At 43.0% G+C, this 13,848-nt stretch overlaps 1 protein-coding gene across 2 annotated transcripts in view; it reads right to left on the bottom strand.

The window, feature by feature from the left end:
- The window catches only part of PRKG1 (protein kinase cGMP-dependent 1), a 379,974-nt gene that overhangs the window by 202,263 nt on the left and 163,863 nt on the right, over window positions 1-13,848 (bottom strand). For both annotated transcript variants that reach the window (XM_021537071.3, XM_021537070.3), the window contains exon 3: window positions 3,594-3,707. In XM_021537071.3, coding sequence (XP_021392746.1) covers window positions 3,594-3,707 — 114 coding nt within the window. The remainder of the gene's footprint in view (window positions 1-3,593; window positions 3,708-13,848) is intronic.

Genomic DNA, 13,848 nt, shown 5'->3' with positions numbered 1-13,848 from the left:
TTTTTCCCCACAAATTATCCATGTTACCAAGCTCCTCATAAAGCTCTGCCATTCCTGGGGCTGCAGCAAGCAGTGCAGAAGGCTCCATTAAAACAAAAACCAGCAGCTGAAAATTCAAACTCATCCAGGCTTGGCAAGGAAAAGCTGAGCTCCCGCCTTAATCCCTCTGCACCGCGCTGGGTTTTGTACAATTAGTGCAGCTGGCAAGCACAGCAGCTTGAGGGACTCTTGTGCTGCCTTTAGAGGGCCAGCAAAAGGATTTACATAATTTAGAGTTTAATAACTTCAGCCTCAGCTTGCCCTTTTTTTTTTTTGCTAATAGTTCTCCTGAAAACACAGCCCCATGTGGAGTTCAATTCCCCTGAAATCATCCTTACACGGAGATGTTCCTAGGGATTGTTTTATTTGAATTTTTGCCCCCAAGAGAATCTATTTCACATGTTAATACCCCTTCTGAAATAAGCAGAACATCTTTAGAGGATAGAGAATCAGTTCCTTCTACAAAATCCACCCTAAATCACCTGCAAAAATCTGCTACACACATTATTCTTTAAGAGGAATGAGCACTTCTGCACAGTATTAACAGCAGATTAATTTCACTTCCTTCCCACATATTTTTTGTTATCAAAATGCAGAATCTCAGTGTTTTAAACACAGCTCCACTTCAGCTGGGGGGCATTTGTCTTTTTTTTTTTTTTTTTTGCTGACCTCTCACAGCTCTTTCTTCCGGCCATGTCTCTAAAAACAGGATCAGAGATATCATTTTAGGTGTAGGCATAACAAGTGGTGTTTTCCTCATTCTGAACCTAATTATTTGTTGGAATCAGGAAGTAAAGTGTCTGGTACTGCTTTGAAATGCAAGCAGCATCCAGGTCTGCATGCAGGCATTTGAGAACTCTGGATAATCAATACAGAGAGGGGAAGAAATTAGCTGCTGATTTGGATTTCACCAAGTGTGCAATGGAAGGTGATCTGGGAACATCAAGGAACCAGAAAGCCTTGACAACTTTGTATTTGGAGCAGACTAACCAGTTTCTACCAGAAGAAGAAAAACAAAACCAAAAAGAAAACCCAAACCCTTTACTAATATCTGAAAATGTGAAGCAAACACTGCAGAATAACCAAACAAAAATCAGATGTCAAAAATCGTACATGTATCTGAAAAGAAAGCCACACATCAGGAGATGTGTCCCTGCCTTCCCCAGTGTTCCTCAACACCCAAGGGTTTGCGTTCTTCCCAGGCCCTGCTTGAACTCAAACCCTACCCCTGCTTTTATTTAAGACTACAATAACAATAAAAAAATATTAATAGTGCTCCTGGGGCAGGCTTTTCAAATCCCTGGATTGCCTTATTAAAGAGGTTGTTATGAGGCAGGAGTCAGATCAGAATCATTAAATTTTAACGTCTCCTAAATTCTATTGCAAAGACAAAGCCCTTCCTCCAGTGATTTATATTTGAAGTTTGCTCCTGCAGAGTGAGCACAAGCTGAAGAGCCCGTGTAGACTAACAGTGAGTAATGACACTAAAATCTTTCTTATTTACAAACCAAAGCCAGGGTACACATAAAACCCAGTTCCAGCTGGAGATGTCAACTCTGCTGACACCTCATTATGGCCCAGCTGCAACGCTGAGCTCCACACCCACATAAATCCATCCTTCACTCAGCCTCTGCTGCAACTTCATCCTTAGAAAACAGCACTTAGTGTCCTCGTAATGAACTACAGGCAGGCCCATCAAAACACACTCCTGACGCTCTGGAGATGATGGAAAGCTCTCTCCTGAAAATTGGGAAGCCCTGAGTGTTTCTCCAAATGGGAGCTGGATGATGCTCCCTGACACTTCACCACCAGCGCCGACTGTCTGTTCTCACTACAATCATCAATTTTATTTCTCCCAGAATAAACCTTGGAACGATCCAAGTTATTCCCAGGCTTCATGGAGTATTTACCACCAGTCACCTTTGCAGGGATTTACCCTGTTTATGGCTCATTTCCCAGAGGAACAAGCTGGTGTTTGAAGCTGTGCAGGACCAGCCAAGTCAATACCCTGCCCGGAGGGGATGTGACCACCTCCATACCCTGAGGGCAGCCAGGGCGAGCTGCAGCAGCTCCCTGAGCTCATTAAAACCCCAACTGCACTCATTTGTGTGCTAACAAGAGAGAACTCCTGCAAGTCCCTCACTGGCCCTGGGAAAGGGATTAAAACCCAGCAGAACTCTAATTACACAATGCTGCTGGGGAAGGAGCAAGGGACACAGCTCCTTTTCCTCACTCCTGCCCCCAAGTTTAACCAGGACAAAAGGATTTGGGACAACTGAATGCCACGTGCCAGGCTGCAGGATGCTCAGGAGGGTGTGGAAGAGGCAGCAAGAGGAAAAATGACAGGAAAACCTGCAGTGTGTAATTCCCTGCAGGACTGCCTTGCACAAGCAGGTGGGAATGGCCACAGGAGCAGAGTGGTTCTGGTCTGTGGGATTCCACTCAGGTGCCCTTTAGATCTGCATTCCTAAGGGAACTCAACAGCAACCATCCTCTCACTGCCTTTTCTAGGCTTTGACCTTTCTCTCTGCTCTTTCCAGCCTTCCCCAGCTCTGTTTATCACACAAACTGAGTTTTTCACCATCACCTGAGGTCCCCAGCACTTGTGAAAAGGCAAAGTCTGCCCAGGTGAGCACAGAGAACATCAGTCATGTCCTTCAGCCCTAGAGAGAACAGCACATCCTGCAGAAAATAATCCACTTATCTGTTCCTGCTTCCTCATTCCTGCCCATTTGTTCTTTTCCTTTCTCTTTTTTTGAAGCACAATTAGGTATTTGTAAAAGGTTTTCTTCTGAGCAAGGACTCACACAGCTCATTATTCCAGCATAAGAATACCACTGGTGTGTATTATTCAAGTTTGTACCTCTTGTTTGGATTATTCTGTACCATCTGTACCCTTTTGACTCCTCCCCCACAGCACCTTAAAACCACACAACTATTTATTATCTGCTTCAGACACCACAATAAATTCTTGTCCTCAAGATCAAGGAGGACTGTGATAGCCTAAATCTGCATCTGAATTTAAACAAAACCCCATTTAAGTAATACATAACAACGTGATTTATTCCCTCTGCTTAATTGTGCAAGCCAAGCTGTTGCTCAGGTCATTCATAAAAGAAAACATAACAAGAGAAGTGCTGAGGAGTTTAGAGAAGATGGTCAAGTGCCATCCAAATTTTTTCTTCCTGATTTATTTTAGTCAGCTTAGTGGAAAAACAATGACTTGCCCTGAACAAAAACTAAGCTTGGCTTACTGAGTTCCCTTTGAAGAGTTAAACAGGTCAGAAAGGTTCTTCTAAGCAGTAAGAAAATAATTATCATGAGATTCAGCTAGAACTGTAAGGAAAACTGTGGTATAAGCATCAGGCTCCTCTGCATGAGCAACCTGAGTGACTGAATGATGCATTTCCTCTGCACCTCCTTCACACAGAGTACCCAAATTCCAGACCAAAAACCATGCCCTAAAGAGTTGAACTCACTGAGAAAGTGAAACATCAAAAAGAGGCTGCAACTCCCAAGTGAAGAGATGAAAAAAACATCTAAAATGCTCTTACTTTTGACAGTAGCTGTCCGGGTACAGTTGTAGAGGATGGCCAACTCCCCAAAAACTTTGCCAGGCCCCATGGTGCAGAGCTTCACTCCCTCTTTTGTCACTTCAACCTTCCCATCTGTGGAAAAAAAAAAAAAAAAAGAAGAAAGACTATCTTAAGAGGGCAATTAAGTAATTTCAGACATTTCAAAAGGAAGATTAATAGGTTTTTTAGATTTAGCTTTTAAAACTTATTTCATTTCAGGCCATTTGCATGCGGCTTGGAGCAAACTGGGATAGTGGAAGGTTCCCTGGCCATAGCAGGGGTGAAACTGGATGGAATTTAAGGTCCCTTCCAACCCAAACCGTCCTGAAAGTTCAATCTGTGAACAAAAAAAAAAAAAAAACAAACCACCACAGCCAAATTCAAAAGGCACTAAATGCATTACAAAAAGTACATATTCAGAAAAAGGTTAAAACCAACTATCACATGCAGAAACTTTTAACACTCAAGTGTTTTTTAGCGGAGCATTGTTGCAGTTGAGACAGCCACAACACACAGAGTGTAACCCAACAATCTCAGAAACTTCAGCCCACACACAGCAACACCTTACCAGGTGAGAAGGCTCCAGGTATCTGCTCACACAGAGTAACACCCATCACTGCAGAAGGCTGCAAGCATCTGCCCTTCCTGTTCCTCAGCCCAGCCTTTTATACCCTGATGATGATTCCCTGCACCTGTGAGCCCTCTGCTCCCTCTGGGATGGGTCAGTGCACCTGGGCCCTCCATGGCTCATTGTCTTCAGTGCCACTCACCTGTCCTGCACAGCTGGGGACAATTAGAATTCACAGAATTCACAGAATTTTCAGAATCCCAGAATCAGAGAATCACAGAATCTCTGGGTTGGGTTGGAAGAAACCTCCAAGATCATCGAGTCCAACGCAGCCCCAACACCTCAACTAAACCCTGGCACCCAGTGCCACATCCAGTCTGTTTTTAACACATCCAGGATTGGTGACTCCACCACCTCCCTGGGCAGCCATTCCAGAACTTCATCACCCTTTCTGTAAAATACTTTCTCCTGATATCCAACCTATATTCCCTTGGTGCAGCCTGAGACTGCTTGAGGCTTGAGACATTGGGGATGAGGCTCCCAATTACCACAAACTCTGTGCCCAAAGAGCATCTGTACAGTCAGGACATACAGTACACTGAACTCAGTGTGAACTTTATTTCACCTCTTAGACTTTCAGATGAAATTTCCCCCAATTTTTTTGTGTTCAAAAAAGAAAAGATTGAGGTCTTTTAACACGGTACGTGAAAATGGCGGTGTAATTTTGCTCATTTTCCCTGAGAAACTAATCCCCGAGAGCACTCATCCATGAATAACAGAACTATCATAGAAAAGAAAATTACTCTGACCCGTGGCTATTATTTAATTCTCATCTCTCCACCCCCTGCCTTTCTGAATATCTCATTTGATATGGGGAAATCTGCTTTATCAGCTTACCTGCACCACGCTGGGAAGGGATGCGTGAGGGAGGGTTAAAATCCCAGGTTGGATGGAAAGAAATGAGCTCAGGACCAACTTGGGAGGTGGGAAGTGACCCATCTTTTAAATAATGGAGGGTTTGAAAAGCAACATTTCAAATACAAGAGGAGAAGGGAAGGAAGAGGGGACAGACATGAGGGGGCCACATGGTTATTCCCACCAAAAAAAAAAAAAAAAAAAAAAAAGGGCAAAAAGGGTGGGGAGAAAGAGCAAAGGTTTCAAATCTTAGAAGCCACTAAAAAACTTCCCCTGGCATCCCAAACTGGGAAACAGCTTCAGGGATCATGGAATACAATCAGAGGATTGAAACACGGACTCATTTAGAGTAGAAAAGATGATTATTTATCACGCTGAAAGTGGCTGTTTGGTAAATTTTATGACCTAAAGGTTACCTGGGTTGTAGAGTGTAAAATGACAGCAGTGTTTTCTGTAATATAGAAGTAGTGTTGGGGGGATTCAAATAGCTTCATTACAAGTCAATTTTTAAGGCTATTTTTATAAATGTTTGATTCATTTCTTTGTATTAAGTATCAATCTAACAAGAAGGACAAAAATAGGTGTTTATCTCAAGAATGAGCATTATCAACCTTTAGTGGGGCCTCACACACTTCAGAGATTCCTAAATTATTTTGAAGAATGTAATTTTTGTTTAATAGACCTGAGTTTCAGCAGCTTTTTCTGCAAAAAGTTCTGCTGGATAAAGCTCTGCAATAAAAACCTGCAAAGGAAATTATTTTACCTGACTTTGGCTCATGGGTTCCAAAAAAAGACAGACAATTCTGAGCACTAATGCAGAGATGGGATCACAAGAAAGTACTTGTTTTAAAAGTAAAGAGAAGATTTTCCAGCACGATATTGGCAAGATTAGATAAAACAATGTTCTGTGGTTTGGTAATTAACGTGCTCTTTAATTACAATTTATTATCGTGGAGAAAGCCTCCCTTTCTCTTGTTGTGTAACTAAGCAGTGTGGAACATTAAACACCTCACCATAAGAGGCCCAGACCGTGAGCAAAATTCACCTCTTCTGGAATGAAAAGGTCAAAGGACTGCTGAAGGATTTTTCCCATTTTCCTTCCCTACCTGGCAGCCTATACAGGGCAGTTTTCCATGGAGCAAACAAATTGTTCTGCTGTATCAACCAGATAAAGGAACCAAATGGAATAAAACACAATATTGATCAATTAATGGAGATACATCTGCAGCTTGCCTTGGCATTTCCATCAGACAAACACTAAATAATGCAAGAGATGCTTCTCTCCCGGCAGGAGAATCAGAAAATGTTGCATTTCAGTCTAAATATTGAGCATTATTGAATTCAACATTGTATTTCATTTACAGCTTGAGCTGATTCTGGGGAGCATTACTTGGCATACAAACAATGCACTTTGCTGTCAGCTGTAAGAAGCTATTCCATAACGATGGGCAATGCATATGATTTTTCAAATAGAGTGTAAAATAAAAATCTTAGTGTCTTCAGCTCCCCATTTCCAAGGGCTCCAGCCATTCCCTTTCCAGGATGAACATGAGAAGGTGACCAGAGTTAAGGGTCAATAAAAGAGATTGATACCTACACAAGCCACCAGCCTCCTCCCAACAGAAATAGCTCCAAAAATCCCTTTAACCACACAGAATTCAAAATATTTTGGGTTCTGCAGACCCCCAAGTCTCAGTTCTTTGGTTCTTTATCCTTGGACACTTCCAGGAATGGGGGAGCCACAGCTGCTCTGGGCAACCTGTGCCAGAGCCTCACCTCATCCTGTTGCTTTGTAAGATTTCTGGGAGGTTCACTAAAATATCATTAAATTGAGCTTTTCTTATGAAAAACTAATCCTAGGAGTTAAGTTGAATGATCCTTGGGGATATTCCATGAAATCCAAGAGGGAACAGCTTCCCTGGCTGCCCTGGTCCCCAGCACACATCCCTGAGCTTGGAGCCTCTCAGCCAGAGCCTGGCTTTCCCAAATTAAACTCTGTGTGCTAATTACATTGTAGTTGCCAATTTAATTGTGGAGCAATTAGAGTTTTAATTGGTAAGTGGCTGACTTCAGAGCCAGTCCAACGAAGATGTGCTACCCCTGGTGTTTGTTTGGGAACACAAACTGATAATGGTTGGCGTTATTCATGGAATTATACACAGGGTTGTGCCCCGGGCACTGGGAATCCTCCCCTGGTGCCTGTGGAGTGTTACATTTCTCCATGAGGAATATTCCCAATGTTAAAACTAAAGCCAGGATTTAAGGGATGTTTTTGTCCCAGCTCTTCTTAAAATAGTGAAAGATGCCCCTGTCCACGACAGGGGGTGGAACAGGTTGAGTTGTCCCTTCCAAGCCAAATCATCCTGGGATTCTGGACTGTGAACAAAAAACTGAATAAATAAGCTTAAAATAGGCTGACACTGAATTATGCCTGGTGTACCTCCATCCCAATTTCAGGAATCATGGAAGTAGTTCCTGGGAAATCATAAAATGGTTTGAAAGGGAGCTTTAAGATCATCCAAAGCCACCCCTGCCACGGGCAGGGTCACCTTCCACTAACCCAGGGTGATCCAAAACCTGGCCTTGGACACTTCCAGAGATGGGGAACCTGAGCTCTGGAAAATTCCTGAATAACCTCTCAGAATGCCAAGTTAAACACAGATCATTTTAACCACAGAAGAGGAAAAATACAGATGAATGAAGCATGTAAGAACAGAGCAGGATCCATTTTGTCCCCTACAACACCACCAGCAAAGCACAGAGGTTTTGTTTTGATGGGGACAGGTTTTGTCACTCTGAGTCCACCCAATTAAACTTGAAATAACTGGCTTGAAATTAAAGTTGAAATCTCTGGCTGAACTGCATCCTTGTCCCTCAAATGAATGGAAGGATGAAGTAAATTGCACTCATGTGACTCTCTCAATCAGAAGGATCATTTTTCCCCCCCCAATAATTAAATGGTCATTCTCTCTTTCTGGGCACAGAAGAAAACAGATTAAGTTGATCTGAGAAACTTGTCAGCTTGTGTGTAATTTATATAATAGACTAAATTTTTGCAATGCATTATCAGCTCTCCCTTTTTCTTCCCAGCACGGGGGGAAAGGGCACTTGCTGCTTCAAGCCAAAACCTCCCATAACTCCCAAATCCAAATAAATCTGAATTTTAAAGATATACAAGAATACCCAAGAGAGTATCTGAGAATCCCAAGTGGATTTCTGTACAAAAATAATCTTTCTTCTGTTGTCCAGGAAAGGCTTTAACAGCAGGAATTAGCCAGGGACAATCCTACCTTGTATTTGTCCATACCCAGGAGATGCCTGGAAGGCCTAATTCCTTATTTCCAGTTGTCTGTCCCAGCAAAGCCTTTGGAACATAGATAAGAGCAATGGACTTTAGTATAATTCACATTTCTGTGCCCTCTTCAAGTGCTGGACCCTTAGGGAGAAAAAAAAAAGGCTGGTTCTCTCATGAAGGCACTAATTACTCATTACATTCCCACGCCAGGTTAAAAATTACAAACACTTCTAGTGAAAAATGAGGAATGTAAAAAAGCAGGGTTCAGCACAAGCTCATGTATTCCTAAGATATAAATTTCATCCTACAACTCCAAAAATGCCAGGAGGGGTGGGAGGAGGATTCCCTCAATTCAGTGCAGGATTCCTGAATGACTATTCAATATTTGGTTTCATCTGTGCTTGTTTCACACTTGGACTGCAGCTTGGTTTGTTGGATGCTATTCAAGCTCTGCTCTGAAAACTGAGGAATGATTGTTTGCAGAAAGTTTTCTTTAAGAAATAACACTCTGGATCTGCAGATTTTCCTGAACAAGGCTAAATATATTTAAAAAATATCACCAGAGATGAAGCACAAGTTACCCTTAGAGTGACAAGCCCTTGTGCATGTGGGAAATGTAAGCCCTGACAGGTTTCTCCTTTACCCAAATTCAGGAAAGGTCTGACAGAATAACTACAATATCAGTGAGGAAAAAAATAAATAATGCATATTTTGCCAAATTTCAAGTTGTTTTCCCACTGCAAATTATTGAAAGAGTGCTTTGAATATGGAGAAAATAGCATTTTCCCTCAGACGTCTCCCTGGGAAAAGCCAAATACATTCTGATAGCATTTTCCAGGCTTACTTTGTTTTAAGCTGGCTCCTGCAGCAGGAGTGTAAGGAGTTTAAATCTTTTAGATTTCTGCAAATGAAGGGGAACTGAACAGGGGGCAGCTGGGCAGCCTGCAGAGCCTCATCCACATCCCATTCCCAAAAACCCTCCAGCGAGCTTTACCCTTGTTGGATAAAACCCAGGAGGAAGGGGAATGGAGCAAGACCTGAACTCTGACTCTCAGACCTCCAGCTGTAACTGGTGACAAGCTCCAAGCCCCTTCAGCAAATGCATCTGAGTGCAACAAACTGATTTTAGCTGCTCCCAAACCCTCTGGAGGAGGCAGTCCCAGGGGCAGTCACTGGGACAGCCTCCCCAAAACCAGAAACTGGAAATCCTCTTTTTTTTTTTTTTTTTTTTTTTTTTTTTTTTTGGGGATGGGGGATAGGATTTCCAGTGCCAAAGTTTATTTAGGAGAATCTGACACCAGCACAAACCCTTGTTCAGGTACCCAAAAACCAGAAAGTGTTTAGAAAGCTGGCCCCACCTCCCTGGCAGGGACCTGCTACCCAAAAAATGACATCCTAAACCAGCTTTTTGACACTGGCTTTTAAGAAATCGTTTCGGAACTGAGCTTGAAGCCATGAATCAAGTTCAGGAGCACCTCTTGGATTGAAATCAAGGCACACTCCAGAGAAAGGATTACTGGAGATAAGAGAACAGCTCCATCCCAGCTTCCACCCTGGCTGCAGGAATTTTGAAAAGCAGGGAGTGGAAAGAAAGGAGGTGATCACCGAAATCTGTAACAGCAGCCCGAGGGTAGAGAGGGGCTGGCAGAACTGAGAGCAGCTAAAAAAAGGATAAAGGAGCTTCCCCTGGGCTTTAAAAATAGGGATTAAAAACTAGATGAAAGAAATGCACAGAGTGTGGCAGCCTGTGGAGATCCCAAAGTCACCAGGGTTGGAGAAAACCCTCCAGGATCTTCCAATCCAAGCCGTGACCGATCCCCACCTCATCACCAAACTGCCAACATTCCCCTTGAAAGGAGAGGTGGAGAGACCCTAATGAATTATCCCAAAAAAAACCAGCTCTGCCTGCACAGGGATGGGCACTCCCAACTATCTCCTCCTGTGACCCACGCAACGAAACTCTGCAGCCAAAGCAAAATAAATGGTTTTTTTTCCCTCGCTGGGAGAATAGAAAACTAGTTTGGATTTTTTTTTCTATTAAGATAATGACAATGATTACTATTTTTTTGTCACAGGTGTGTCATAATTGAGATGGAGACAATACAAAGCAACACACTCCATTTTCAGAAGGCTTCAAACTGTTTTTATTATAGCAATGCATGCTTTTTATACATTCTTACCAAACTCAGAAGTTTACACTTTACTCATTGGTCACGAGAGACAAACAAATGCTCATTGGAATAGGCAACTGCAGGTTTCTCTTATTTATTCTTCTTTCTTGATTTCTATGTCAACGACCTTGATAGAAAATTCTTTTGGGGGTAAACATGGATCCCTTATCAAACTTCTCTCTGGCTCACAGAAGTAAAACCTCTTCCACACAGGTAGACTGGACCCACCCCCAAGGGGAGATGCACATCCTCAAAAACCGTATAAGAATCAAAAATTATACACACAGACATATATTTAGCCTGGTTTTCCAAAATATTTCCAAGTGTAATACAGATCCCTGCTAAGAGTTATGGCGAGGTGAACTCCAGAGCTCCAGCACAGCCTTGGCTCTTGTGTGAACCCACAGATATTTTGTCTGATGTAAGATCTCCCTCAGCACCAAGGCACACACAGTTGTGCCACCCCAGAACGAGCACTGATCCCACACTCAGCTGGACAGCTCCCAGAAAACGAACAGCTCTGCCTGATTCATCCATCAGGAGGCTCGGAAAAAAAGGAGGGAAAGAGAAGTCCTGGGATCCTTGGGGAAAGCAACAGAAGGAGTGGTTTGCTCAGTTGATTTTTGAGGAATTCAAGGAGTTAAGCTGAAACTCAAAAAATCTGCAGGGAGTGGAAGATGCTGGCAGTTTATCCTCACACACACTCCCTTATCCCAGTCCTGAAGCCCAGATGTGATTCAAAAGTGGCCAGAGAGAAGGGATGAGTTCCATATTTCCCCTGGATAAAATATTGAAAAGCTCAAACACCCTTCAGGGCATGCCTGTCTAATTTGCCTCACTCTTACCTGGATAAATAAGGAGTTTCAATCTCAAAAGCAAACAAACCCAAATGCAAACTGCTTTTCCCCCAAGCATTCTGTGGAAGGACACAGCCTGCCCTGCCAAGCTGCAGTGTTTGTCCCAAATCCTGGTTCAGCACCTCTTAACCTGGAATTACAGCTCCAATTCCAGGAGTGCAAACTGACCTTTTTTGGTACTCAAAGCTTTTTGTGAGCAAAACCCTGATTTGTTTCATTTTCACAGCCCTTGTAAGACACTTGGTTAAAATAATCTCCCTTAAAACACTGAGATGTTCCCAGTTGAATACTATGAGAAAAGACATTTTGCTCACTGCCCCAGACAGCTGTTAGATCCTGCCATCCAAATTTATTTCCTAGTTGCAAACCTCTTCCTTGCTTTTCAGAGCTCTCATTTTCATTTCTTGGCTTTTCAAAATAGTTTGGAAGTATTTCAGCATGAGACAAAACAGCTTTAAGTTGCCCCAAGGAAGGTTTAAATTGGATTTTGGGAAATATATCTTCATAGGAAGGGTGGTCAGGCATTGGAAGGGGCTGCTGGAAGAGGTGGAATCAGCATCCCTGGAAGTGTTGAAAAGCCATGTGGATGGGGACATGGATTAGAGGTGCCTTGGCAGTGCTGGATTAATGGTTGGACTTGATCTTGGAGGCTCTTCCAGCCTTAATGATTCTATGTCAAAATTTTGACCAAAAAAAAAAACAAAAACAAAAAAAAAAAACCCAACCAAAACCAAAAGTTGGAGCTATAAACAAAACAGAGGCACTGAGGAGTCCATTTTCATTTATCCTTCAATCAAACCAAAAATCACTTTTGATATGTGATTGATAAGTGATACTGGGACATGCAGTCACTGCAGTCTCACATCAAAGATAACAGACCAAACCCAGAGGCTGAGGTCCCTAAAAACAGCACCAATTCATTCCCTTCTTTCCCTTTTTACCCAGGATAAACTTCCACTTGAAAGGCAGCGATAAAAGAACAGATATATTTTAAAACCCTGAGACAGCCACTTCCTAGAGAAGCTGTAACTCACAGAAATAAAAAATTAATACTGATAAAAATTTACACACCCATAATATTTGACACTGTTCTGCAGGTGCACACCCACACATCAATCTGCCTGGAACAGACCCCTCAGTGCCAAAATCCAACAGTTCTGCAAGGAAATCCTACAAAAACTCCTCAGGGCAAATCCTGAATTGCTCCTCCAGCCTCTCCCTCCAACCCCACCCTTGAAGGAGGGAGGAGAGGTGCTGCAATAACCAGTTGTCTTGGTTTGAAAAGACAGGAGTTTGTGAAGGAAGGAAAGAGCCTCCTATGAAATGGAAAAGGTAAACCCCCTCCCTCCGAATTACCACAATTTCAAAATTAAAAGGCTCTCAGGCAAAGATATGGGAATGGGAATAACAGTTCTTCACTAGGGAAAACTAAATAAAAAAATGTAATTAGTACAAACAAAACTACTGATAGAGTCAGAAACCTGACACCCTGAGGAGTCAGGGTGTTGGGAATAGTCCAGTTAAAATGGTGTCCACTCCTCCTGGAGTGGCAGATGAAATGCTGCTGAAGTGGTGATCAGTAGAAGGGTGGAGTTTTCTCTGAAGGTTGGTGAAGGAGCAGTTGGGCCTGGTCTTCTTCTGGGAATCCAGCAGAGAAGAAGCTGCTCCTCTGGGAATCCAGCAAAGGGGCCGGTCTGATATCCCAAAAAATGCTGATTTTATGCAGGTAAGGATGCTTGGCTCCTCCCTCTGCGTGGAGCATCTCACCATGGATGATAGAACTTTACCAGTCATGCAGTGAGACATTAATGGCCATTAACAGAAGAGATCTCCCCGGAGGGAGACATTGTTCTTGGAAGAGATAAGAAAATTGCCCAACCTCCAACAGATGGCAAATGGAATACATGCTTATCTTACAAGCCAGGACACCAGGGAGGTCTTTTCCTCCTTCAAGGGACTCCCAGTGACTGCCCCAGTTCCATCCCACTGGGACGGCCTCCTCCAGAGGGTTTGGGAGCAGCTAAAATCAGTTTGTTGCACTCAGATGCATTTGCTGAAGGGGCTTGGAGCTTGTCACCAGTTACAGCTGGAGGTCTGAGAGTCAGAGTTCAGGTCTTGCTCCATTCCCCTTCCTCCTGGGTTTTATCCAACAAGGGTAAAGCTCGCTGGAGGGTTTTTGGGAATGGGATGTGGATGAGGCTCTGCAGGCTGCCCAGCTGCCCCCTGTTCAGTTCCCCTTCATTTGCAGAAATCTAAAAGATTTAAACTCCTTACACTCCTGCTGCAGGAGCCAGCTTAAAACAAAGTAAGCCTGGAAAATGCTATCAGAATGTATTTGGCTTTTCCCAGGGAGACGTCTGAGGGAAAATGCTATTTTCTCCATACTTAAAGCACTCTTTCAATAATTGTGTGTGGTGGGGGGGTTTAT

Source organism: Lonchura striata, chromosome 6 (assembly GCF_050655825.1).
Source record: "Lonchura striata isolate lonStrDom1 chromosome 6, ASM5065582v1, whole genome shotgun sequence".
NCBI lineage: Eukaryota > Metazoa > Chordata > Aves > Passeriformes > Estrildidae > Lonchura > Lonchura striata.
This window is presented reverse-complemented; position numbering and strand designations above follow the sequence as displayed.